General features: G+C 35.4%; 2 protein-coding genes across 4 annotated transcripts; one reads left to right on the top strand and one right to left on the bottom strand.

The window, feature by feature from the left end:
• The first annotated feature begins 4,444 nt into the window (after window positions 1-4,444).
• Window positions 4,445-6,737, top strand: LOC113296582 (protein FAR1-RELATED SEQUENCE 5-like). Its single transcript, XM_026544885.1, has 5 exons — window positions 4,445-4,962; window positions 5,162-5,822; window positions 5,933-6,295; window positions 6,386-6,448; window positions 6,720-6,737. Exons 1-5 carry the CDS (start codon window positions 4,445-4,447, stop codon window positions 6,735-6,737), a joined length of 1,623 nt encoding a protein of 540 aa, XP_026400670.1.
• Window positions 6,738-9,090: 2,353 nt separating this feature from the next.
• On the bottom strand, window positions 9,091-13,104 carry LOC113300378 (ribokinase-like). 3 transcript variants are annotated; one of them, XM_026549599.1, is made up of 12 exons: window positions 12,839-13,104; window positions 12,670-12,759; window positions 12,120-12,197; window positions 11,862-11,936; window positions 11,618-11,670; window positions 11,277-11,427; window positions 11,015-11,125; window positions 10,613-10,739; window positions 10,382-10,482; window positions 9,852-9,990; window positions 9,580-9,632; window positions 9,091-9,461 (listed from the first exon to the last, which is right to left on the bottom strand). In XM_026549599.1, the coding sequence occupies exons 1-12, from the start codon at window positions 13,037-13,039 to the stop codon at window positions 9,378-9,380; spliced, it is 1,263 nt and encodes a 420-aa protein (XP_026405384.1). In that variant the 5' UTR covers window positions 13,040-13,104; the 3' UTR covers window positions 9,091-9,377. The 3 variants fall into 3 exon arrangements, 2 of the variants coding, with proteins under 2 accessions (XP_026405384.1, XP_026405385.1); XR_003335770.1 differs by lacking the exon at window positions 9,091-9,461 and adding an exon at window positions 10,109-10,222 and having other exon boundaries at window positions 9,579-9,632; XM_026549600.1 differs by lacking the exon at window positions 9,852-9,990 and having other exon boundaries at window positions 9,093-9,461.
• Window positions 13,105-27,639: the final 14,535 nt, after the last annotated feature.

The raw sequence follows: 27,639 nt of genomic DNA, 5'->3' as shown, positions 1-27,639 counted from the left end.
GTTTTTTAGCTGAACAAATTGAAAGAAAATTATATCATATGAAGCTCTATGCGCTCTAATTTTTTATTTAAAAATTAACGATGAGAGATAAAGAGTAAGTTGTGTTGGCATGTATATGCACAATTAATTTAAGTTAGGTGATTATCATGTAAGAGGGTAAACTCTAAGTTAGGTGATTATCATGTAAGAGGATAAATAAAGATATAAAGTTACACTTAGTTTTGTTCGAACCAAAGCTTATTATTATCTTAGTGTGACCGACAGTATGACACCATGATGGAGATCACCCTTGATTGGCAAGCAACTTAGCCAGGCATGGACAACCTTCCAAACAACAGAACATGCATATGTTATGTTTCTGAATTCCTGACCAATTCTGTATAACAAAGATAACTGGTCTAGGTAAATAAAACTCAAGTTATGAGTCGAACAAAATAACTGATTTAAGTTTTTGGAAAAAAAGCACAATGGCATCAGCAACTCTAAAAATTGATTATAAAGACATAGCAAAGAAGGATGATATCATACGAAAAGGACCAGACTCTTCCATAATCTTAATTAAGAATCATCATGCTAGAAGAAGGAACTCAAATTCCTTTTCACTGAGAAGTGCATATAGGAATATGAGCTTGAAAAGTCATGTTATGAAGGCGAATAACCAAGAATATGAGCCTCAAGTGCAACTAATACCTGAGATGAATCAATACTGTCTCGATGGTACCGGCATATTTTCCCAACAGCTGAAACAACATTGTCATACGCCATAACATTGTCCATAGATAGCGTATTTGGATGCCTAATCACAACATTGATCCTGGAAAGTTCCTCTGTAATGAAAATTATGGATACAAGTCGGTACGCTTTTATATATCTTTATACCAACAATTATTGTTGTTCATATCAAGAACCCACAGCCAATAGTTCATAGAATGCGCAGTAAAAGTAAGTTACCTCCTACTAGAGGTTTGAACGCTGCTCCACCAATCTCTATGCAAATACCAACTCCATATACAGCAGCCTGAAGATAGTATTTCATATTATATGAGATCCATATATAAAGAAGAGATAGAAACTGCAACAGGACTCAGTAAAGAATGAACCTGGCGAAAATCTGAATTCTCATCATTGCAAGCCTCCAATAGGAATATAAGTATCATAATATCCGTGTCAGCAAAAGTAAATTAAATATATTTGAATAAAAAGAAATCTCAACATTCAGAATTGAACCTTATTATATGGTGCTTACTTGAGAGCAGCTTCTTGACACTGCTCGGCAACATCATCAAAAATGCATATAGCAACCCTTTTCTCTGCAATCACCAGCTCAAGCTTAGCTTACAAGCCTAGCCTGAAATTATGACAAGCTCTCAGTAGCAACATCTGGCCCCTTGCAATCTCCATCAAGCTCACTGCAACACACCTGCAGTTTCACTGCAACCAAACAACAGTATCAGCTTTAGCCAAATTCATTCTTCAGCACCGCTAGAACCTACCTGCAAACCAACTTTTCAAGCCATCAGCTGCTCAAACCACCTGCAACTTGGATTCAACTCGATCATTTCTTCCCTGTAGCTGTGTGTATATCATTTATCGCATCTTCTCAGATTCATAACCCGACAACCACAAACCCATGACATCAATATCTCAAACCCTTACGTAAGGACTCAATTCAATCAAACCCTTACATAAAATCTCATGTAATAAGAATTCAAACAAACCCCATCTCTTGATTCTTCTCATGTAATACGAATTCAAACAAACCCAATCTCTTAATAAGAATTGACCTGTTGAATCAAGAACCAACCTTGTTCAATCGAATCACAACAACAAAACTAAACCTGTTACACTATCGTTCAAATACTAAATCAAAACACCAAATCAAACATCTATATTATGAAAAACCCAATTATAAAACCTAGGGATTCATTATGATGAAAACCCCCAAAAAATTGAAACAAAATCGAACCATTACAAAAAAAATGAGGTGTAAAGATAAAAGTAATCGAAACGAAATAAAGAGGAGGAACAGAAAAAACAGTTGAAAAAAAAGAATTAAGTGTCTGATCTTATGAGAAGAAGACTTCATATCCTCACAAACAATAACAGAAAACATCATATCCCACCACTTAAACCCTAAAATCGTTTCATAAAAAAATCAATAAAACCCTAAATCCAATTAAACAACGTAGATTGAAAATATAAATCAAATTACTATCACTTTATTGTGCTTCTCTGAACTCAGTCATGGAAAACCCATGTTCCTATTTATCTGAACTCCCATTATGTCAAACAAATTCAGGGTTATGCATCAAAAACAAAAGAAGAGAGATCAGGGTTCTTCAAATCGTAAGATGATAAAATAGTAAAGATGAAGCCGATTTGTTTCTCTGGAAAAATTTTTTTTGGTAGAGTTAGGGTTTTCTTTGTTTGAGAGGCGGAAGAGATGAGGGAAAAGTGAGAGAAGGAAAATGGGAGAATTTTTTTTTTTTGGTTATATGTAAAAGAATTTGAACGGCGATAAGAGTTGATTTAAGACTGTCATGCGGATTGTGAAACTCTTTGGATGGCCAAGATTTGATTTAAGACTGTCATACGGATTAAGAAGCTCGTGTATTTTTCTTTGTGCTAGTTCAAACTCGTGTATTCGATCTTATTACCAACTTTCGATATGAAAAAAAATCTGAAAAATATATGGGAATGAAGCAGAAAAATAAGAAAGTGTGTTTTTTTTTGTGCTTTCTCTTTGTGTTTTTGTGCTTTCTCTTTATGCTTCCGGTTTGAATTTCGACTAGTCACATAGGTCATGAAGCAATTTTGACTAGTCATACAGGTCATGAACTTCAAATGTGGTACAACAATGCACAAACTATGAACCAAAAGCTTTGGTGGGTTCTGATTTCAAAGTTAGCAGGATACATCACCGAAATCGATCAATATGAAGTTCAGTGTCGATTCAAACTTCAAATGTGATATGAAGACATACAAACTACGAACTATGAAGCTCCAGGAGGGTTCTGACTTCAAATTAGCATGATACATCATCGAAATCGATCAATATGAAGCTTGGTGTCGATTCGAATTTCAAATGTGGTATAACGCCATGCAAACTACGAACCAAGAAGCTATGGGAGGGTTCTAACTTCAAACTTAGCATGATACATCATCGAAATCGATAAATATGAAGCTCAGTATCGATTCAAACTTCAAATGTTGTATGGCGACATACAAACTATGAACCAAGAAGATCCAGGAGAGTTCTGACTTCAAACTTAGCATGATACATCATCGAAGTCGATAAATATGAAGCTCAATGTCGATTCAAACTTCAAATGTGGTATGACGACATACAAACTATGAACCAAGAAGCTCCATGAGGGTTATGACTTCAAACTTATCAGGATGCATCATCGAAATCGATCAATATGAAGCTTAGTGTCGATTCGAACTTCAAATGTGGTATTATGACGTACAAGCTTAAGTCGGAAACTTTATAAGAACGATGAATCCAATCATTCATATGTAAGATTCCATAGAAATATTCTACTTAACCTTAAGCTAACCCTTTTCTGGCATATTATATGCACACCCTTGCTCTAAGATCGAAACCTGGCCGTGAATGGACTACTATAAGTCAGAAACTTGGTTAGAACGATGAATCCCTCCATTTACAGGTAAGATCCCTTCAGAATATTCTTTGAAACCTTAAACAAACCCTATTCTGGCATATTGTATGCATACCCTGGCTCCGAGACTGAAACCTGGTCGTGAGTGGACTACTATAATTCGGAAACTTCGTAAGAACGATGAATCCATCCATTTACAGGTGAGATTCCTTCGGAATATTCCACGAAACCTCAAATAAACCCTGTTCTGGCATATTATATGCATACACTGGCTCCGAGATCGAAACCTATCCAGGAGTGGACTACTATAAGTCGGAAACTTGGTAAGAACGATCCATTTACAGGTAAGATTCCTTCAAAATATTCTCTGAAACCTTAAACAAACTCTATTCTAGCATATATTATGGACACAAAAACAAACCAATGTGGCTAAATAAATCCTCTTTCCGCCACGGATTAATAGGTGTGGCTATTGTCATCCTACACTTTCGACACATACATAATTATTTAATGTGGCCATATAGACATCTATGGCTACATGTGATGGGATTAGACTGAAAACTATGACCAAACGATACCATATGGCTACAGTTGATGGGTTTAGGATTAAATCCATGAACAAATGGTGAACTATGGCTACATGGTAACACAAAACGTGGCTATAGTTATACTGATGACCAGTAGCCACACAAATAACCCGAAACGTGGATGGGTTGTAAACAAAAAAACGTGGCATATGTGAAGGTTTGTACTAGTGTGGGTTGCTCTCAGATGAACGAAAAGAAACATTTCAATGGCTATTTAGTGAATGGTTGAAATGCATGTCTGGATGTCCTCCAAAAGCAATTATAACAGACCAATGTGAAGCAATGAAATGGGCCATTAAGTCTGTATTCCCTAAAGCTAGACATAGGTGGTGTTTGTGGCATATTATGAAGAAGGTGCCAGAAAAATTTGGTATGTACTCCAAAAGTGAAAAAATAATATTTGCTTTGCAAGAAGTGATACATGATACACAAACTCCAGCCGAGTTTGAAGAACGTTGGCTGAAGATGTTGGAAAAGTATGGCTTGAAGGAGAAAAAATGGTTAAGTGATTTGTATGCTGAAAAAGAAATATGGATCCCGTGTTTTCTGAACAATACGTTTTGGGCAGGGATGTCCTCTACACAGCGCAGTGAAGGTATGAATGCCTTTTTTGATGGTTTTGTTAATGCAAAAATATCTTTGAAACAATTTGTTGAGCAGTTTGAACAAGCATTAAGGAAAAAAGTGGAAAAAGAACTGATTGCAGATGCCGAATCAGCTTTAAAGTCTCTGAAGAAGGTTTCGAAGAATCCGTTTGAGATGCAAATTCAGCAATTATATACTCATGAGAAATATATGGAGTTTTCAGATGAAATTCAAAAAAAAACATAAATTGTTATATACTTAAGACCGATGAGAGCTCCGGGATGACTAAATATGTTGTTCGTGAAGATATTTGGATGGAAAAATTCTGCAAAAAGTTGGAATTTGTAGTCTTCAAAAAACATAAAGTTATGAGGGAGAATTGGAGAAGAAAATTCATGAAACATACACTATCATCGAGGAAGACATGACTGACAAAGACACAAGTGATGAAAGTGACAATGATTCTGATACTGGAACCGATTCTGATTCCGATAACAGAGACAAGGGAAGTGAGAAAAAGAGAAAAAAGGTTGACTTTGATGTCCAATGCAGTTGCCAAAAATTCGAAAGCACTGGAATTCTTTGTAGACATTCAATAAAAGTACTAATGTTCAACGAGATTCGGTGTATATCTGATAAATACATACTGAGGAGGTGGAGAAAGGATGTAAAAATATCTCATACAAAAGTCAGTGTAAGGTTCACTTTTTGGAAAAATAGTGAAACAAATATGCGTTATAATCAGATGTGTAGAAAATTTAGTCAAATTGCAGATTTGGTTTCTGGAAGTGAAGAACAATGTAAATATGTTAATGACTGGTTGGATACTAAGATCCAAGAGCTTATTGTTACGCAAAAGGAAGTCGAGACAGTTAATATGGTTGAGGATAAAATGGCTGCACCAATGCTTGGCACAAAAGATCCAAAGGGTGGCAAACAGAGAGGGCGGCCTAGCTCCTCTAGACTCAAAGCCAAGAGAAGTAAGAGGAAACGCACAAAAACTAAACAGTCATCCCAAGAAGACCAGGTAAATTATTGCTGTTAAATTGATTTTGTTACAAGTTCTTGAAATAATACCATAGCGTATAACCAGTACCTATGTTATCGTCATGTATTATTGTTATCATAACATTGTAGGAAGGAACTGTCCAAGAGAATATTGCAGCAGTCCAAGCGCCACAGGAAATGCAAAACCAACAACTGATGTTTACAGGAGTCCAACGAGGGAGAGGTGTGAGGGGCGGAAGGGGATCAAGAGGAAGAAGAGGCTCAAGAGGAAGAAGAGGCATAGATGGAACACTTTTAAGCACTCCTCATGAACAACGTATGACCCCGCCTCATGTACCACATGTGGGAGAAGAGTATGTATCCCATGCAGGTGGAGCATACATGAGCTATCCCCATGGGAATTATAGGATCTTGTCTCATGTGCCGCATATGGGAAATAATAATTCTGAACTGTATACTGGCAGAGCTTGGGCTCCGTATGTCGCATCCACTGTAAGTAGTTTAATCAATAATTTTTTTCTTCTGTTTTAGAAATTAAGTTCTTATTTATACTCTAAACATATTATCGCGGTTCTTACACAGGCTAATACGATCGCGCCGAGGGAGTTCGGTAGTGCAAACCATTTTTCTTATATGGAACTGATGGTAAAGTGTAATCTTGTTTGTAATTTAAGTCTTCTCCTATCGTTCAATATCTCTATGTGAGAAAACTTATTACTCATCAGGATTTAATTTTTACTGTGAAGGAATCACAACCTAAACCATGGGAGTTGCAGTAGTACAGGACCATATAGATGTTGGAGGATATCCAGATGAAATTACTTCAAGTTATAGACAAACAAAGAAGAGTTTCACTAACTGATCGTCAAGGGAATCTGTCTTTATAGTGCTTTAGTTATTTGTTTTTCTATTTCAGTTCAATCTCAACTACTGATAGTCAATGGACCTTTTTTTTCCAATGCTTAAGTTATTTGTTTTTTCTGAAGTCAAGCTACTCCAAGTTATGGAACTAACATTTGATAACTGTGCATACGACATTTTAGAATACACTTTATGATTCTTAATCACATTACATTTGCAATGATTCCAATTAAGCCTCAATTAGATAGTCCCTGCAACTGGGAAACAACTACAAGACCTGACAAAAATTTCAATCATTGTCTCCCCGAAGTTATAACATCTTCAGCAGTTTTTGTTTTCCTTTACCCATTTCAAATCCTTCAATTCATGGCCTTAAATTTCAAAGTGATAAAATCACTCAAGATTTGTCATTAATTTACAGCCACAACACATTTTATGCAAACTAAAAATAGCGAGGAAAAGAGCGGAAAGAAAGAAAAAAAACATTAAAAGAGACCAAGAAGATAAACATGTGTTATGCAAAATTATGTACTGACTACTATTTGCTCACTGAATGTTGCTACCACAAAACATGAAAAGCTATTGCATATTTGATTTTAGAAAATTCTAGTTCCTCATATGTACTGTGTTCCTTTTCGTTTTTTCTTCTTCTTCTTCTTTTCAAGAAGAGGACGAAACTTAATCAGTTTCTAACAATCATATCCAAAGAAATAAACCTAAAAACCTTATATTTAATCTAATCCGTCGATTCAGATGTACGACTGAGAAAACTCAGTCAAAGTCAAAAAAAAATTTCACTCTTAATTGCTTGTCGGGTGACGTGGGGTTTAACAGGTTTTTTGCTTTTGTTGTGCCAGCTCATACTGGGTGCACTGGATGCATATTTCTGGGCGCCATAAATCACGATTGGTAATAATCATAACTGCCTCCCATTAAAAACGCCCACGACTACTTAGTTTGACCGGTGTTATAAGTGAAATTATTCGTATTACTATTTTTGTAAATAAATGCAATTTATGAAGGTTAATTTAGTCATACACAATACATGAAATCCCTAATTCAATCTTAAACTATTTTTGTTACTATTTAAATATTATTCTTGACAGTATATCTTATAATTTGGATTACAGATATAGACTATTTGAATAATGGGTCACTGGAAGAGAGAGGATTGGGTTCCTCGGAAATTTTTGCTTGTATTTATGTGAATTTATGAACCCACTGTATCACAAGCCGTGAGTGGCAAAAACCATTTTTCGGTTAGTTATACACCTCATGCAAAGGTACCGTAATTCACGGGAACTGCCATTTATTTGCATAAAAAAGAAAGCGAATATGTTGACAAGCAAAGCTTCTATTTGCTCCCACCAGCTTCTAGCCGGTATTCAGCGCTCAGACGGTCAAGACCCATTTCCCACCATGTCCGAAATGTTTGGTCCATTTGTGTTTCCGGAGATGGTTGAGAAGTCTCCATGTTACTATAAAAAAGTGATCTGTCAATTACTATAAAAAAAAAAATAATCTGTCCATTTGTGTTTACTAAAGCATTTCAAGGTCAACTTTCGAAACTGAAGTGAGATTTCTTCATTTATTAATTAAATTGATCTATCAATTATATAAAAAATTAAGAATCCTCTTAATTTGTATACCCGTATACATGTTAAGATGCATTAAATTAACATTTTTTTGCATTGGAAACAAGATTTGTTTGTTTTATTATAATGAAAATAACAATTCTTTGCATTGGGAACATGATTTGTTGTTTTTAGTTCAAGAATTACGAATTTCTAGTAGATTAAGACAAAAAAACACAATTTCCAATACCATTAAATAATTATTTATTAAATCTTAACATGTATACGGATATGCAATATGCAAGTTAACAAAACCCAAAAATTAAAATTAATCTGTCAATTAAAATAATTTTTTTTTTTTTTTGAGATTAGACTCTTGGTCTGAAATTCATCTACATAATTGGATTTGGAAGAGAAGAATCTTTCCTCAAAGCACACCCCAAGATAATGTGGGTTTCTGTTTGTTGATGTTATTGTAATGCATTCCAAGTACATTTATTAATGAGTTTAGTGCAAACTGCAAAGCATTAAAAGGGATTTTCATTTTGAACATGGGTAGTATCGGGGACATCCCACAAACACTTGCTTTTAATAAGCCCTTAGCTTCGGAAAATTCAATATGTCATCTCTTACTACATTTATTGGAAGCAAGTTGAAACCTCCCTTAATTAATTAAGAGGAAGTTGGGGTTTCAACAATTACTCTACTCTCTTGCTTTCAAATATTGATGCACCCCAACTTTTCATTTATTGTGATGTTTTTTATTCTTTTCAGAGTCTTTTGGATTTTCAAGAATCAGTATTGCCTTGTAAATTTCATTGAAGAAAAAACGGTCAAAAATCACACTCAGCATTTCAGACATGGTAACATTTTCAACGGTTCAATTCAAAAACATGTTGGTCGATACAGTTCAATTCAATTTATTTCTCAGCTTCCACAGAGGTTCAACAAAGCAAACATACAACTTGCAACTGTTTGACTTTCTTTAAATCAACTACAGTAAAGCACGTCTTGAGCTTCCAAGGCTCAATAATGGTGCAGAAAGTACATTCGAGATAGTTGACAACCATGGGAGGACCAACTGATATGTCTAGAGTAAAAATAAAAGTTATTTTCATACCCAGTTATGTGACTTATGTCTAAAGTAAATGCGGAGTTATGCGTGGATCTGTGCGCCATGGAAGACCAGTTCGAGCTCCCAAGGCTCTACAACTTGCACCCGCCTGCAAATTGAATGCCAATTTATAAGTGAAAGTTTTCAGTATATTATTTCTTTCTTAAAATTTACTTCAACTCTATGGTAGAGAGATATCTACAAGCAGACAGAAGGCAGTCACATACCACTTGGGATGCAAAAGGCAACATTTTCTCAGGTGGCATTCCTGCACAGATGGCTATAGAAACAACAGAAACAATCATTCAATCAATCAAATATATCTGATTAATTTTCTAAGCACTCGAAACTTGATGAAAGGTATTGACCCTTAAAGTTGGTATGAAAGGTGGTGGCACAATACTTTTTACTAACACAGTTGTAGCTTGGAAAAGCTCCCAAAACATCACAGGTGGTTTAAGATGCTCTAAACTTAAGGAAACAACTTGCTTAAACATACCATAAAGAGTTGCACCAATAAATGCATCTCCAGCACCGGTGGTGTCTATAAGCTCTGAAGGTGGTATCTTCTCTGCTGTTCCAACAAGCAGTCTCCCATTTACAGCTCCTATTCCTTTCGCACTCAAGCTCACAACTGACTGAATGTTTTGACGCAAAAGATGAAGGAATAAATAGTTTGAATAGAAAAGCTCATGGTGAATTTGCAACCTACGCCTTACAGAAACAAACATCACATGATGTTAATCTGTGACCTACCTTGCTGGCTTGTTTAGGTTTAACAATGTCTGGAAAAAGTATTTCACATACGGTTTTGTCTAGGACCTAGCTTTTGGCTTGGTAAAAGGACTGCTGCAAGGGAAATGAGGCCACCTTCGCAAAAATGAAAGCTTAGAAACTTCAATTGATTTTTCTCAGAAGACTATATGAACATTCAATGGATTAATATTACAAGGAACTAGTGAATGGTCAACTTTATTCCTTGACAACTAGAGCCGATAAGAACAAAATTAGTTAAGACTTTTGGCATACCTTGGATGAGATACAAGTTGGAATGGTGCTACTGCCATCAACTCTCTGTTTTAGTAATTGAAGTGAGCTGTCTACATCCACTTCCTCTGGCTGAAGGCTTCCTGGAGGAGGTGATCTACTGCTAGTAATCAGAACTTGTAGGGTGACAACAATAAAGCTTACACCACTTTAAAATAAAAAGTGGAATAATTTAAACCTCCACAGATAGAAACCAAGCGCGGATGTACTTACCATCAAGACTTCTCTCCAGCATTATACATCCATCATCTCCTAGGGTAACAATCACAAATTTGAGATTAGGCAGTATCATGAGCATGGATACTAGTGCACTCGGAATTGAAGAGGCTTCCGTCCATGCCTACAAAAAGAAAAGTACCAGTTAGATAGTTAGGCAAATCTAGTAGTCAAATTAGGCATGCGATCTAACTTTAGTAACATTACAAGACACTGCAGATCACAATGTAACAGATAAACTTTTATTTGCAGAAAGTGAACATCAAAAACCATATTATAGGCACGGTAAGAGTGGAAGTGGTTGCAGTTTGAAAGATGAAACCAAGACCAATCTTCTCAGGTCCTCACTATCTATCAAAAGTCATGCAAATGAACTCAATTTAGATTAGTTTATCTTGCCTGGGGAAATTTTGCTGTGCAAACAACATAATCTGCAAGGTTCAGAAGTTCATCCAACCCGTCTCTCTTTTTCTCCGCGTCAACTAAAATCGGTATATTCCTGCGACTTGCCTGCACTGGAAAAGATCAAGCTCATTCAGGGCTGCCATTTGTATTTTGATCACTCGTAATCTAGGAATTCTAGAGGATCTATGCAATGGAATCATTAAAATTGGGGACAATAAGCATCAAACTAGCATAAAGCAAGAAAATTGATTATTACCTCCTGTGCTACAACCAAAGCAGTTTCATGCAACCTCACATCAGAATAGACAATCCTCGCTCCATCCAAGGCAGACATCAAGCTTGACTGTGTCATGTCATGGGGCACCATTGGAGGGTATCCAGGTGTGTGAATACAGGTACGGGTTTTCCTAGAAATATAATTCAATTTTAATCTATTAAAATAGTAAGATTCCAGATAAAACTATTTTGGGGTATGACAAGTGATTTGACACCGACCAAATAACTCGACAATTTTGTCTTTCTTTTCGAAAGAATGGTAGTAACTTAACTAATATCACGTTTAGAACTTTGGACAAGCATTAAAGGTTACAAACTCACCTTTGGTTATCAACAATGATGTATGTGAATGGTGAATTTCCATCCTTGGAAACCTGCCAGTGAGAGAGATCGTGTCAAATCTTGATCTATAATTATCTCAAGGTTTGACTTAAGTGCTAGGCCTCGAAAAATTAAACGGTGGTTTTATTGTTACAGAAAACTGCAGTACAATAGAAAGAAGACTAAAACTTCTGGTAAGCAACTTAAACAACATAATAAATGAACATAAGTATATCAGGCTTACCACAAGATGTGAGGTATCTACGCCATCAGCTTCTAGTTCTTCTACTATACCTCTCCCTTGAGCATCATTTGCAAGCTGAAGATAACAAGCACTGTTTTTACTTTTTTATTTCTCGTGTTCTAGTATGATATCAGTAAAAGTATTAATAATTACTTTTTCGAACCCGAAGCAAGCAAAACAAGTGGGCACAATAAATGATGCATGATAAAAATTACAAGGCTGATGAGGTATTACAAAAAAGGCAGAATAAATTTAAACCTTTGAGATCAGCCTTGAATTCAGACCCAGGCGAGCAGCACAAGTTAAAGCATTTCCAGCATTGCCACCTCCTTGAACCTGCAAAGGTTACCCACATTTAGTAGTATTCGAAAAACAAACTCATTCCTAGAAAAAAGTAACTTTACTATCCACTTGAACAAGAAAATCAATCATTATATTAAGAAGACAAAAGAAAGAACTAGCATTGAAAAATAAAGGGATGGGATTCGTGGATAGTACATTCACTTTCCACTTGAGCATGAAAGCGAGTGGTAATATCAAAGCCCGTCTCTTGTTTGCATGTAGAAATGGTGGGTATTATTAACAATTGCACACTGTTTGTTTGTTTAAAAGCTAAATAGAGCAATGAATTGATTCTCAGACTACTGTTAATGAACAGCTTTTGACTATCTAATCACCAGTAAAATCACTTTCAATGAATAGGTAATTGAGGGAGAAAAGAGAGGAAAAGGAAAAGTAGTGAAAGAGAAAAACCGGTACAGATTAAGCAATTTGTTTCCAAACAATTTAATCTTCTTATAACTCATACCTTCAAACTGGTACTTCGAATTTTATCATCTGGGTTTGGAAAAGCATCCACTGTAGCCAAGTAATCCACTACCGTGCCACCGACACCTACCTGAAGCACATAGACCACTATTGACAAACCATATACATAGATAGATGAAGAATGAATTAGGGTTAGTGAGAAAACTTACGACAATCCGATCTTGAGGAAGTGGAAGAGAAGAAGAAGAAGTTGATGATGCCTGAATCGGATGAGATGATGATGACATGTTTTTCCTGAAATTACAATCTCTACCCTTACTAATTGAATAGGAGAAATTTAGACTTGAAGAAGGAAAGGGAAAAAGAAATGACGATGATGACAAATGCCTGGAAACTGTAGTGATTGACATGCTTTTCTTTTAGTTCTCAGGAGGAGAGAGAGAGAGTTTTGGATTGGATTAGGAACAAAAGTTGTTCTCAGTAGAACCTACAAACTGAAACACATCTTTAAAAAAAAAAAAAAAATTCTTATAAACCAATGTTTATTTACGAAAATGCCATTGTATCTAAAATTAGGGATTCCGACGTAAATCTTTGTAATTCTACGCACATCTAATAGAATTCTTTCCCTTTTCATTAGGCCTGTCAATATATGTCCGATATCCGGAATCCGTTTCCGATTATTCGAGATTCTATAGGATTTTATCCGTTTTATCGGATATCGGATAAAAAAAATTATCGGATATTTCTTCCTTAACCTATCTATATCGGATTAGGCTATATCCGTTTGGTTAACATCCGATATCCGATAGAATTAGGGGTATAATTGTAATTTCATCTATTAATCGATTATCACTGCCTGGATTGAGTGGATTCAGTCGAGAACCGAGTCATTTTTTTCGTTTTCTTTTTTTCCTTCTCTTCTCTTCTCAGTTCTCAATCGATCACTCTCTGTCTCTCCCGATCAATCACTCACTCAGTTGCTTTGCTTATCAATCAGACAATCACTCACCCGCTCAATCAGGTACTTCTATTTCCATATTCGATTTTTGTGTTCGATTTTCATGAAATTAGGGATTTGTGGTTTCTGTCTTGCAAAAAAATTTAGGGTATGATGAAATTAGAGAAAGATTTGAGATGGGTTTATTCTTAAATAAGAATATGAGGCCTAACAATCTGAGATTATGAAAGTTTATGAAAGTTTTATAGAAATAGGGAAACTGATGAATATCTTTTGATGTGAGTTTTCTTCTAATTTTTGGTTTTTGAATTTTAGATGTTGGATGGATATATGGTTTTTAGTAGTTTAGATCGATTATTGTATGATTTTCCCTTTTTTTTTTTGATTTGAGAAAAGTGAATTAGGGGTTCAGCAAATGCATCATAGAGATTTTTAGAATAATTAGGGGAATGTGATTATGTGACCATTGTTCTTGAAAATGATTTGGTAATGTTGTATCATACACATGATAGTATTGGATGAACTAGGGATTGGGGAACAAAGACTAAGCTTTCAGTGTCTTTTCTTTAAGCTGGTATTATTAGTGCTCTGTAGCATTGATGCTTGAGAGTTTCATGTGTCTTATTTTCCCTCTTTGTATGATTCCTGCTCAAATTAAATTAGTGAAACTGGATACAGAAATCTAGCTTAGTAGCTTTTACTTCTAGTTAGCTATAGTGAAAATATCTTTTGTAACTTACTGTTTTATTTCTTGTGTCCTTCCACTGCCTTCTAGCTTATGATACAATATCCTTCTCACCCTATGGGCATCTACATTTCAATACAGGAAATTGCAAAAATGTTTAAAAAACCAGCCAAGGGAAAGACAGTTGCAACCTCAAAGTCAACCCCTTTGCCTCAAACTACATCAAATGCTATCATTTCTAGGGATGGTTCACAATCACAAAGTGTTCAAGCTTCAGCAATTGGCTCAACAGAACCAGAAGAAAACCCAACTGATGATAACATCAACATGCCAAGCTCTCATACAGGTGGCTCAGGTGATGAAGATAGAGAAGCTGGTGAGGATCCACTGATAACTGCTCTGAAGACAATTCAGATGCCATCTTATGAGTACTGTTTCCAAGTTTTATGTATGACAGTATGAGAATAATTTCACCTTTACAATTTTTTTTGTTACTAACGGATATTATCGGATAAATATCCGTTATCCGATAGCTTAACCTATCGGATATCGATATCTGATTTTGATATCCTATAGGATATTCTCGGATATCGAATATCCGATAGTTCTTAACCTGTCGGATATCGGATATCCAGATATCCGACGGATATTCTTCCATTGACAGCCCTACTTTTCATCTCTCTATTTTGTGTCTCTTTCTCTATTTTCTAGTTTCACAATTATCACACGTTGCTCTACCAACTAATCCATTGAAACGGATTTTCGACATCTATGCCTAACCTTCTCCTTTTGTTTGATTTTTTTCCATCAATATATAAGAAAGAAAAATTTTAGCGGAAATGCTATTCACAGCTCCACTTGGAGCTCTATTCACAGCTCAAATGCTAGGTGTCGTAAGAGTATTGGTTCATGGTTTTTAATCAGGACCCACTGCTAGATAAAAGAGTTCACCATTTTAGAGATATAGGGTTTAGATGTCCCGATCTGTGAATAGTGTGGTGTTTTTGTGCTGTGAATAGCACCACCGAAATTTTAGTAACGTTTTTCCTGGATTTATTATAAGTTTGTGACATGTAAACCATCTGGAATCTACTAACATGCAGCGTCATGGATCTCCGATCTCCACACAAGAGCTTGTACTGTTCGTCTTTTGTTTTATTTTATTCTGTTAAAATTTGTTATTAATTGTTTGTTTTATCGTGGACATGTGTCAACAAACAACACGATTCATAAGTTTGTTAATGATTATGTAAAGCATTTTTCTTTTAAATGTTAATTGAACATATCATCAGTGGATTAATGTTCTACTGAAGGTGTTTCTTTTATCGGTGTATCATGTAACATCGTTTACTCCCTTCTTTTGGATTTCGTATACCTTTGCAGTCCCAACTATGGGAATTTGATTGTCCTCAATTTTTTTTAATTCTTTTCGAGAGCAATTAAAATCCATTGGTTAGCCTTAAAAGAAAAGAAAAATCAAAAAAAAATCAAAAAAAGACATATCGTCTATATTTCTAGTGTGTGGGTGATCAACTTTGTAAAATAAGTTTAATTCTCCTTTCTTCTATAATCAATTTCATAGAGAAAGAAAAAACAAATTCATCGAAAGATGGTTTACAGTTCCTATTTTTCTAATAAAATTATAATCACGACAAAAAAAGATGTTTTTTTTGGTGTTATCGCAGTTTGATTACCTTTTTCAGTAGTTAATCACGTGCATGGTTCATTAACCTATGGCCAATCAAGTTTGGTATCTTCACCCATTAGATGAAGATCATGTGATTTACTTTTATATGGTTTCTATTTTTTCTATACAAGAAACCATCTCTTAACCAAAATGGATTTTTCATATGCGATGATGATCGTTGTCGTATGCGTCAAAAATAATTTCACTTTCCTAAAGTATATAATAAGAAAGAGTTCGCTTCCACAGAGAGTCAATTGTAGTTATTATATTTTCAATTTTCTAAGTAACCAATTGGGGAGATTCCTGATTTTATAAAAGCAATATGAATTAAATCAAAAGCAAAGTAAATAGTATGACGTAATCAATAAGTTGAGAATATTGGTCAAGGAGTTCATCTTCAATCTTAAACACGTCCTTGCATACATGATTAGAATTACAATTTATCATTAAAAACCTAGAGTATCAAGAGAGCAAGATAATCCATTAATTTCCTAAGTTCATCAACAGACACATTAGAGTTGTGCATGTGAATTCTACCTAAAGAATAACCTAACGCCTTGCGCCAATTCCTAAGAGCATTAAGTTTTGGAAATAGTTTAATCAATGCAATTGTCATACATTGCACATAACAATTCGGAAAATGGTCAAACTCTACATATAATTACAAGAAAGCATCACTACAAACCGTAATCATATCATGCTACTTGTATTTGGGGTTATCGCTCGATGATGAAACATAAAATAGTCAAGGACAAGGATGCAAGTTCAATTAATTGGCCATTGAACTAAACAAGCATCTAAATCCTATCACAATACATCAATCATGTGATTATAAAAGTAGTAGAAATTTGAACGAAAACAAAGAGAGAAATTTAATACATAACTCAAGCACAAGTTGTAGATATAGGACTACTCATAGCCAAGGTTTGAAAAACAACCGTCTTTATCGAAAACGACCGTTAAAACGGTCACACCATATACCGTGGTCGTGAGGGTCCTCGATGAAAGTAAACGATTGTGAATTTTTTCAAGCACACTCCAGTTCCTCTCTAATCCAGACGATGTATTTGTTTGACTTAATATATTTACTGCAATCTTCTGGAGGGATGGATACTCAGCACCATAAGATAACCACCAACTTACAGGATCACCATGTTGAGCTGCAATACGTGCTGATGGTGATGCAAATTGACCTTGCATCATTCACATTCTTCCCGCCTACAAAGAAAAGTACAATTGTGGCTAGAAATTCAAATTACTTAATTAAACATATTTGGATATAGTATTAGTAATTTTGTACCTCTAGCATGCATTTTTCTTGTTCTTGCGGGCCACTAAACATTTTTGATATAACTTCAGTAGACAAATTTGGGGCTCAGAAATTTCATTATTAATGAGAAATTTCAAATTACTTATATGAATAAGAGAACTTAATTGACTTTTCCATCGTTTCTTTATTACACACACGATAGAAGCATTTCGATTTGATCTCAAACCCATTTGTATAGTTTACACTTATGTAAGGAGTATAAACATGACTATCGAATTATATGTATTTCTTATATTAACAATAATCAACTAAAATTGTAGTTTTAGAAATATCTCATTTTTTAATGATATAGGTCATCTATTTAGGGGCAGAGGGAGTATTAAAAAAGAAATTTTTTTTATTCACAATTGTATAACGTACGTGAAAATGAATAGGTCATCTATTTACAACAGTTACATAGGAATTTAAGATAATAATTTTTTTAATTTTCTATTCAACCGTTTTAACACTCGTTTTTATGAAAAACGTACAAAAAATATGTTTTTTCTCTAAATAACACGTTTTTTTGCCTAAAACGTGCTCACACCCGTCAAAACGCGTTATAACGGTCACGCTTAGTACCCGTGACCTGAGCCGTGACCCGTTTTTCAAACCTTGCTCATAGCTATGGAGTTCATCAACATTATAATAATTGAATTCAGAAGATGAAAGCAAAGCAAACCCTAGTAGCATACATAAAAGCGGCTATCTCCAAAGCTCCAAGAATAATATGTGATATCAAAGTTGTAGAAAACTTTTCCTTTTTGTAGCTTTTTCTCTTTACAAAACTAGGTCTTCAAAATCCAGAGTCCAAGTGGTACACCAAGCCCATATGTAGAAATTACCCATGAAATAATTATGCTAAAAAAATATTGCCGGAAGTCCCAGAAAGTGGCCGGTAAGCATCGGAAAATATCTCAGGTGACCGGCAAAGTCCACCGGGTCACCGGTTAACCGAGATGCGTGACACTCCAAGATGCGTGAATCATGTCCAATTCTTCTTATGAGAATCATGTCCAATTCTCATAATAAGATTTACTAGACAAAATAAAAACACAATTTACTTATCATCTTCATCATCGGAAACACTCCAAGATGCGTGAATCATGTCCAATTCTTCCTTGAGCTCGGGAAACTTAGTTGCAACCAACAACAATTGTTCTTGCACGCACTTCACCCTTGTATTGATCTTACACACACCCTTGTGAATTTTTTGGAGAAGACTCAAGGTTGTAGGATCTCAAGAATCATCAAGGGAATCATCTCTTTGTCTTTTGCACACATTCTCCCTTATACATTTGAAGGTGCAGGGACGAACCGGTTTGGGAACTCCAAGAGAATTTTCAATAGAATCAAATCCACGTTCAACGAAAATTTGACTAATAAAGCAAGGATAACCTAACTTCTTGTTAGGTGAAGTCATCGTTGTCATTTGAAAAATGATGAAGCCACAAATATTGAGACTCGGAACACCCAATTCAAGGAAATAGACCAATTCCGCAAACTCGCGACTCCACCGAGAATTCTCAATTGTGGAGGGACAAATATTAGAGATACCAAGTTTTCCGAAAGCCATCAAGGCCACACTAAGAACATTAGTAGGAAACTTTCCTTGATTCCACGCAACTTTATTACCACAAAGACCAAGAGAGATGTCTTCATGCGATGGTCGTTCATCACTTGGTCTAGGTAGACGAACATTACCCAATAGGATTTTGGTAATATTCGAAATCAATTCTCTATTAACAAGAAACCTTTCTCTATTTATCATGGTTTTTAATTCCATTTTTCCGAGATCAACATCATGAATGTTGGCATAGAAGATTCTTGTGAGAGTATCAAATCCTTGACCAAGACCATCAAAGATGTTTCCAAGATTGAATTTTTCAAAGAAAACTAAATCCTCTTTATGCCCACTAGAAGCATCCAATTTCTTTTCTAAAATAAAACCCATGGATGAAATCCTTTGAAAAACATTAGAACAAGAATCATTGAAAAACCTAATCCTAAGAGAATTTTGGTCCAAGGGAAGATTCATGCTAGAAAAACTCAAGACTTTTGAAATTCTTTTTGATACCTTAAAATTTATCAAGAGATCTAGAAATTGGAAGGAACTAGGAGGAAATACTTACTTGGAAAGAACCTTGAACACCCTTCCTTTTAATATTCCTCCAAAGAAGTTTCAATGGTGGAAACACAAGAACCCTAGAGTGTTCACGTACGCGGACTGATGGGATGAAGAAAAAGGTGCGTGTACTTCCTTTTTATAAGACCTAATGGGATTGGACCCGTTTATGAACCTCGACCCACAAAGGGAATGTGGGATTTTCTTTGAAGTTCGAACAATTTGTGAGAGAATACGGATGAAGTAGAAATCTCTTATCCGAAATTACAAAAACGAATAATATTTTTAACCCAACTGTACACAAATCAAACCATTAATTGCCCCATCTCAAGGTATATACAAATGGGGTAGTGCCAGGCTTGTTACCAAGAGGCATGATGTGCAGAGAGATCCTCATGCAATATTTATGGTTGATATTTGTAAGATGTCCCAGTGATATAATCAAAGTAATGATGATAATCAGGGTTGTCAGAGATTTCTATCTTCCTTTTTATATGACTAGAAAGAAGATTCTTCTGATACCTTGGAACTGTGTCAACAACATGAGAAATCGTTTTATTGAGTTTTCTTGTGTTAACAACAAGTTTAGTTCATACACCATGATTACATGGTATTACATGTACCGAACCTTTATCGGAATGATTCTTGGACTTAATGGAGTTAAGTATATCTAAGAATCTAAAAACGTTTTCAAAGGCTCTAAATAGATCTTTGTCAATTGATGCATCACGATGGTAATCCTTAAAAAGATTAAGAGTATCTAGTGAGATTCCATATCTTTGAGCGTGAAGAACGTTTTGTCAATCTTCCTTTCTGTTTATTTTTTCCTTTAGATTGTTTCTCATCATCTAAGTTTTTCAATGTCTTAGATGAATAGAAATTATTATGAGACACAAAGGGTTATGTCCGTAATAATCTTTGAACAATCTTTAAGGAGTTCTGGCGTGCGTTACAGATGCCAAGAGCAAGTTTTCCAAACAAATTTCCCATAGGGAAATTTTTTTTAGGATCAATCAAACACAAACTTATCAGGTTTATAGTGTTTTCCTGCTCTGATACCAATTGAAAAAACGGTGGTCTAACAACCACACTCAATATTTCGATTAACAATCGGTATGGACTAACTCCAGTATACTTTTAAGAGAATCAACTAGACAGTCAGACTCAATCTTAATGAAAGGATATCAAAGAGTTATATCTCTCTTTCTCGATTCAATACTTACTCAAGCAAATAGAAATCGGCGAGTCTAATTGAATACAAGAGAAATTACTTGAACGGTACCAAAGACCAATGTTCAAGTATCAATCAATTTCAATCAACAACCAAAGGTTGGATTTCCCAATTAACTGATTCAAACACACAACCTGTGATATTTCAATTATATAACAAAATATAATGCGGAAAAGATGATGCATAATAAAAATTATGATATCAGTAAAAGTATTAATAATAACTTTTTCGAAACCGAAGCAAGCAAAACAAGTGGGCATAATAAATGATGCATAATAAAAATTACAAGGCTGATGAAGTATTACAAAAAAAGGCAGCATAAATTTAAACCCTTGAGATCATCCTTGGATTCAGACCCAGGCGAGCAACACAAGTTAAGCAATTTGTTTCCAAACAATTTAATATTCTTATAACTCATGCCTTCAAACTGGTACTTCGAATTTTATCATCTGGGTTTGGAAAACAATCCACTGTAGCCAAGTAATCCACTACCATACCACCGACACCTACCTGAAGCACATAGACCACTATTGACAAACCATATACATAGATAGATGAAGAATGAATTAGGGTTAGGGTTAGTGAGAAAACTTACGACAATCCGATCTTGAGGAAGTGGAAGAGAAGAAGAAGAAGTTGATAATGCCTGAATCGGATGAGATGATGATTGACATGCTTTTTTTTTCTCTCAACAGACAGAAACGTTTAGTTCTCAGGAGGAGAGAGAGAGAGTTTTGGATGACCATTATATTTTTTCCTCTGCACTTGGTGCTCAGCAAGGTGACCCTCTCGGTCCCTTGCTTTTTGCCCTGACTCTTCACCCACTAGTGAAGACTATTGCTTCTCGGTGCAAACTGGACTTGCACGCTTGGTACCTTGATGATGGTACTGTTATTGGTGACACGTTAGAGGTAGCTAAGGCCCCGAGCATAGTAGAAACTGAAGGACCAGCCAGGGGTTTACATCTTAACGTTAAAAAAACTGAAGTCTTCTGGCCTTCTCCTGATCCCAGAAGCATAGATGATGGTGTTTTTCCTGCAGGTATTGGTAGACCTTCTAATGGCGTTAAACTATCGGGTGGACCGGTGAGTTTAGATTTGAACTTTATCAGTGATATTATGTTGAACAGGGTGAATAATACTGTTCAGTTGATGTATGCAATCAAGAAACTTAAAAGACCCGCAAAGTGAGATGCCATTACTTCGCAATTGCACTGGAGTTTCCAGATTATATTTTTCAATGCGCACTACCAATCCGGCAGCCCTGCAATCAGCCACAGCCTGTTTCGATGATCACTTACTTAAGTATTTAAGACTTCGTATCACTGGTGATGGCGCCGGATTTGGTCCTCTACAACAGCGATTGGACACCATGGATCACACTAGCGCCTATTGTTACCTTGATTCTCAGAGTCAGACTATTTCGGTGAAACGGTAATTCTTGGTAATTTATTCTCAACTGACAAGGGCTCTGCTTATCAGTTTGCACTCTAAACTTTTATTCAGGTATGTGGTTTGCCTTCTACATACTGTGTCGATGATACTGCCCCTCTCTCCATGCACTCCCTGGCAGTCACTTATTTCGACGCAGTTAAGAAGCAACTCCCAGACCAATTTTCTATGTCTGCAAGAGATTCCATCCCGTGGAAGTGTAACCGGATCAAGCATGCACAAGATTACTTATTGTCTGTACCCATAAGTGGGCTTAACCAGTGTTTTGGACCCAGAAATTTTAGAGCTGTGCTTTGCTACTGTCTCGGTATTCCTTTGTTTGTTGGGAATAACTTATGCTCAAGTTGTAAAAAATCCATGGATATCTTCGGGGATCACGCGCTTCATATGTTAAGGATATAAGCCCAAAGTTTCGACATGATTTTGTTCGTGATGTAATCACCGATATTTGTTACAAAGCTAGTGTGCCTGTGCGTAAAGAAGTTTCTTTGGGCTTTCTGACGGATGATGATAAGGAGTTGAAACCTGCTGATATTCTTGTTCTTAACTGGGAAAATGGAAAGGATGTTTGTATGGATGTCACAGGTGTCTCGCCCTTTACAGGTGATGGTATTCGCTCTTTCGTCCCTGGAAAAGCCTTGGCTAATGTTTGGGAGTCCCAGCCTTTACTACTTTAGGAGAATTAGGTGAGGATACTTTGTGTTTTTTCAAGCGTCTGAAAAATTGTTTAGTTAGTAACGACGCTAGTAGTGGTAGTGGTAGTTTTATTTTTCATAGATTAGGTGTTACTATCCAAAAAGGTGTTAGAGCCCAACTTGTTGCTAGGCTACCGACCAAAAGCTTTGTATAACTTTTCCCAAATATGAAGTTATTACTATATATATATATATAGGCAAAAAAATAAAATAAAAATAAAATAAATTGTTACCAATGTTTATTATGAAAATGCCATTGTATCTAAGATTAGGGTTTTAGAAAGGAAATTTGGGACAAGAGTCTTTTATGACATGTGGTAAGAGATAATTTAATCATAAAGAAAATATAACTTGAGCAACCTCGATATCAAAAGAGTTATAAACAGCTCTGATATTTGTGCCTTCCTCACAACTCTCAAGTCAATGTTGAGGATGAAACTCATCATTCGTATCCAAAGTGGATATTCCAAGTTTGTTTGTCTTACGATGAGAGTGATTCTTTCCTTTAGTACACTCTTTAGAAGGAGTTTTTTACCTTTTGATTTCTTTCCTTTAATACACTCTTTAAAAAGATTGTAGAAAGATTAGACTGTAGAAAGATTCATTAAGTTTACTTGGCCTTTCATTGCACTAGAAGAATTAAAAATTGTTGAGATTGAGCCAAAAATGATGATTTTTATGTTTTGCAATTAGGATCTTGAAAACAATGTCATCGAGTGTTAACAAGAAGTTGTTGGTGGTTAAAGATTATATCCCAGACATGGTTTACACTGATAAACATTGGGGCTTTCAGCAATTCTGGATTCAGTTGAAATACCTACTTCCTGAACATATGAATGTTGCTTCTGTCACTAAAATGAATGAAGTTACAGGGATAAAGCTAAAAGATGAAATATCAGTAGGTAGTGACCTAGTTAAAGTGTGTGTCAATATTGATGTTTCCATGCCATTAAGGAGAAGAGTCAAGTGCATCATTAACACATGAGTTTCAAAGTGGCAGATGTTTTTTTATGAGAGACAACGTAGTAGTATATGCACTGAATGCTATGTGATTAATCATTGTAAATGAGCCTGTAAGGATGCAACTAATTATCTAGCTAAAGCTCATGAGAAGCCATACTTCTTTGGAAAAACTAGTAATCTTAGAAAAATATTTAAAAAACTGCTTCAAAAAAGAGTCAAAACAAATATGTTAAGACTGTTGTATTTTTACCACAAAAAGATGGAGAAGAAGTCATCGATATGGAGTTTCTACTCAAGAAAAACTCAACTGAAGATATGAGACTTGGCAAGGGACATAAAAGTTCAAAGATACTGGAGATAACTGTAGCGCCCCACAAGCTAGCAGCTGACTGGTCCAAGAGATTAACTACATAATGAGGCACTAAGGATCTAAAACATCTAATAAAACACTAAGAAATAAGTTCTAAACAAAGATTAACCCAAATCTAAACCTTCTCTGAAATAAATGCAAGAATTCCTCTCTTATGATAATCATTTGGTTTGCAAACAGAATATACAACAAAATAAACATCGCGAAAGCTAACCATCTAACGTACTCAACTCCTCAAATTTTCCACGACTTGAACGACCATCGTCACGTACACATCTTAAAAAAAGGGGTGCCTAGTAGAAACAACAACTAAGTTGCAAGTAATCACTAGAATGATTTAAAGACAATGCGGGTTTCATTGAAAATCATTAAAAAAAACGGAAAATAGAATAAAAAATATTAAGATAGTAAATTGTACTGAAAATATAAATTTCTACCAACCAATCATCCGACAAACATTCACGATAGAAATAATAGTTGAGTGACGTCATGAAGTCATAAATGACTGTTGCGGAATCTTCAATGATCATTAAAGTACCATGAGGTTTTCCGTCCATGAAGTCATAAATGATGTGTACCTTACCAGTACCTCATTCTACGCGCACTCTACATATCAAGTATCTAAAAAGATCTAATAGTGACAATATTATATCCGATAGAAGAACTTAATCAAGGAGAACCTTATACCTCTCGCAAGACAAGTCCAACAATATCATATATAAGATTCTCAACATCATTCACTCCAAATACCAAAACATAGTATAATAGTTATTGAAAGTAATTTAGAAGAACTGTAAACATCCATGTATGAGAGATGCGTTGCCCGTACAGAAATAGAGAAAGTATAATGGCCAAATTAAAACCAGGCCTATATAATATTCAACCCAACGAGGCCTAGTAGATTTGCGTAAAATAGTTATAACATTTGGTGCACCCATCTCACACCAATCAAAAGGAAACCTTCTCCCTCTCGTGCTAACAATAAATAAAGATTTTAACCACTTTCCAGTCAATGGAAAGAATCACTTATGAAAATAAGTAAATACTCCAAAAACAAAGATATCAGTTGTTTCTAAAGATCCAATCCCATCCAAAAATGTAAAAGAAAACTAGTTTGTATTACACACATATAATACATGCATACACGCATCATATAGTAATAAAGATATGCATGAATTTCGCAAAAGATAGATTTTTAGAGAGTTCGTTATCGATTCCCACCTCTTTTGATGACATCCCACGCCTACCTCGAGATCCATTGGTTCATCCTTTGAATCGGTCATTTTTAATAAAGACTAATTATTAATCACACAAGCACTTTAAGTATTTATCCAATAAACTCATACAAGGTTCATAACATAATATCATACAAGTTTCTAGTTATAGGCTAAGTCAAATAACTAACTGTTCTAGTTTTATTAATGGTTCTATAATTTAGTAATAAGTAATTTCGGGATAAAACAATATCTAATCATCCAAATAGGGTCAAATTGGATATATCGAAAATCCTTCGAAAAACTCTACAACTTTGCAGAAGGAACCAAAAGCTAAGTCGGACCAGAAGTGGTCCAAAAACTCAAAATAAGATATCTGTCCCTAAGCCCAAGCCCATTAGCCTGACCCATTGGGTTAACCCACAACCAGATCCATAAACCCGGTCCACTACCCACTTGGTCTGACTTGTCTGAGTCATACATCTGACTCATCTTACTCACTGACTCACCGAGTCGAGTCAATTTCATAAACACATGACAGACATCTAGCATCCTTGTACACAACACAAGCACCGATCTTTCGTGGTCTATCAATTTCTCAACATTTATCCAAACAAAGCTACTAAAGGATCGTCAGATAGATGACAATCTCCTCAACAACTTTGTAGATATGACTGAAAACCAAATCCGACTCTAGCATACACATAAACATCCATTAACATGTCTACTCACAACATTTTCCAGATTTTCTGAACCATTAATTACCCAAATCAAGCAAACTCAGTGTATATAAAAAGATGCGAGACTCATTTACAAGTCCCAAATAACACCAAAGCGTAAATCACAACATAAGGTACCTAATTCAGTCTCTATAAACAGGGAAGTAAAAACATCAATTTCACATAAAATCATGAATTTTCATTAACAAGAACTCAATTGATTTTGAGTTATTTTTGATATCTAACAATCACCATATCACTAAAAACACACTAGAATCGTTTGGAAACGTTACCTTGTTTGATGTATCAAACCTCCATCATCTTTATCAACTCCATAACCATGAACCATGATAGTAACCAACTCCATAAAGCTTCTTCTCTAGTTACTACTATTTATTCTCAAAAACCTCTGCCTCTCTTAGCTTCTCTCATTTCTTTTCTCATCTCACAAACTTTCTCCTGATAAAAACTATCATAAACTCTCATTACCGTCATCTTATTTTTCTTCTATTTTTCCTTCTAGCTTGATAACGCTCTTCTTTTTCTTGTCAATTCTATCAAAAACTCCTTCTTTCCTATTTTTATCTAAACAACCAGCACCTACTTAACCAAACTTCATCCAAATCCTTCCCCATACATCACCTCCATCCTAGTTCACGAGGAGGAGATGAGTCTCCTGTAACTTCTTCAATTAGGGTTTTACTATTACTAACCTTATAATAATTCTAATGGACAACCTAATGACTAACCAGAGGTCCAGTTCAAAAGCAAATATCTGGTCAGCATAGGTCCACGGCTAAATCTCATGGTCAAGGTCAAACGACCAATGGTACAGTCAACACCGGTTGACTTTAGTCAAACTCTGACGATTAAACTTCCGAGTACGATATCTTCTTTGTCCTATATTCGATTTGTGCGTTCTTGTAGTCCATTGCGTGTAATTTTTCGAGATCTATCTAACGGTACTATTTTCGTATCTAGATCGTTGTTTGATTAATTTCTATTACTTAAGGTTCATCTCTTATTAATTGAGTTATTAGCGGTTGAGTCGTCACTTGATTGTCTCTAGACCAGTCAAATAGCGTTGACGAGCTTGAGGGTCCTTATAATAACCTTTCTGATACTGAGTCTTCTTATCACCACAACATCTTGGATAACAATACAGATATCCAAAACACTCACATGGTCACAATAGGGGAAAAGTAGACTGAAACATACAAGAAAGGAGAATCAGGTAATATTATTGCTCATTACAAAAAAAAAAACTTCAAATTTTAATTATCAATGCTATTATTAGTTCAAAATTTTCACAACATTTAAAACTAGTTAATCTTATTCTGTGTTTAGGTAGCATTCTTCATATTCTAGCTTTTTGTATCCCTCCACCGATATTGTCCCCAATAAACCATTGTGGTCATCCGGTAGTGTGGGGTTTTTAACGAGCATCGATGCAGTCATCCAGCATCAACTTCCCGGGAGGTCACCCATCCCTGGATTACTCCTGCCCGAGCACGCTTAACTGCAGAGTTTTCTGACAACTCTGGAACCAATTTTCCTAAAAAGACCTCGGTTTTAGGAAAGGACAAACCATTACTTATTT

Source organism: Papaver somniferum, chromosome 7 (genome assembly GCF_003573695.1).
Source record: "Papaver somniferum cultivar HN1 chromosome 7, ASM357369v1, whole genome shotgun sequence".
Classification (NCBI taxonomy): Eukaryota; Viridiplantae; Streptophyta; class Magnoliopsida; order Ranunculales; family Papaveraceae; genus Papaver; species Papaver somniferum.
Note: the sequence above shows the minus strand (reverse complement) of the source record. Positions and strands in the feature narration are given on the sequence as shown.

Coding starts and splice junctions, on each gene's coding strand:
- LOC113296582 (XM_026544885.1), top strand. CDS start 4,445: ATGTCTGGATGTCCTCCAAAAGCAATTATAACAGACCAATGTGAAGCA. Junction 4,963..5,161: donor AAGAAGGTTTCGAAGAATCC/GTTTGAGATGCA, acceptor AAAAACATAAAG/TTATGAGGGAGAATTGGAGA. Junction 5,823..5,932: donor AGTCATCCCAAGAAGACCAG/GTAAATTATTGC, acceptor ATAACATTGTAG/GAAGGAACTGTCCAAGAGAA.
- LOC113300378 (XM_026549599.1), bottom strand. CDS start 13,039: ATGTCAATCACTACAGTTTCCAGGCATTTGTCATCATCGTCATTTCTT. Junction 12,760..12,838: donor TTCCTCAAGATCGGATTGTC/GTAAGTTTTCTC, acceptor TATGTGCTTCAG/GTAGGTGTCGGTGGCACGGT. Junction 9,633..9,851: donor TATTGGTGCAACTCTTTATG/GTATGTTTAAGC, acceptor TTGTTTCTATAG/CCATCTGTGCAGGAATGCCA.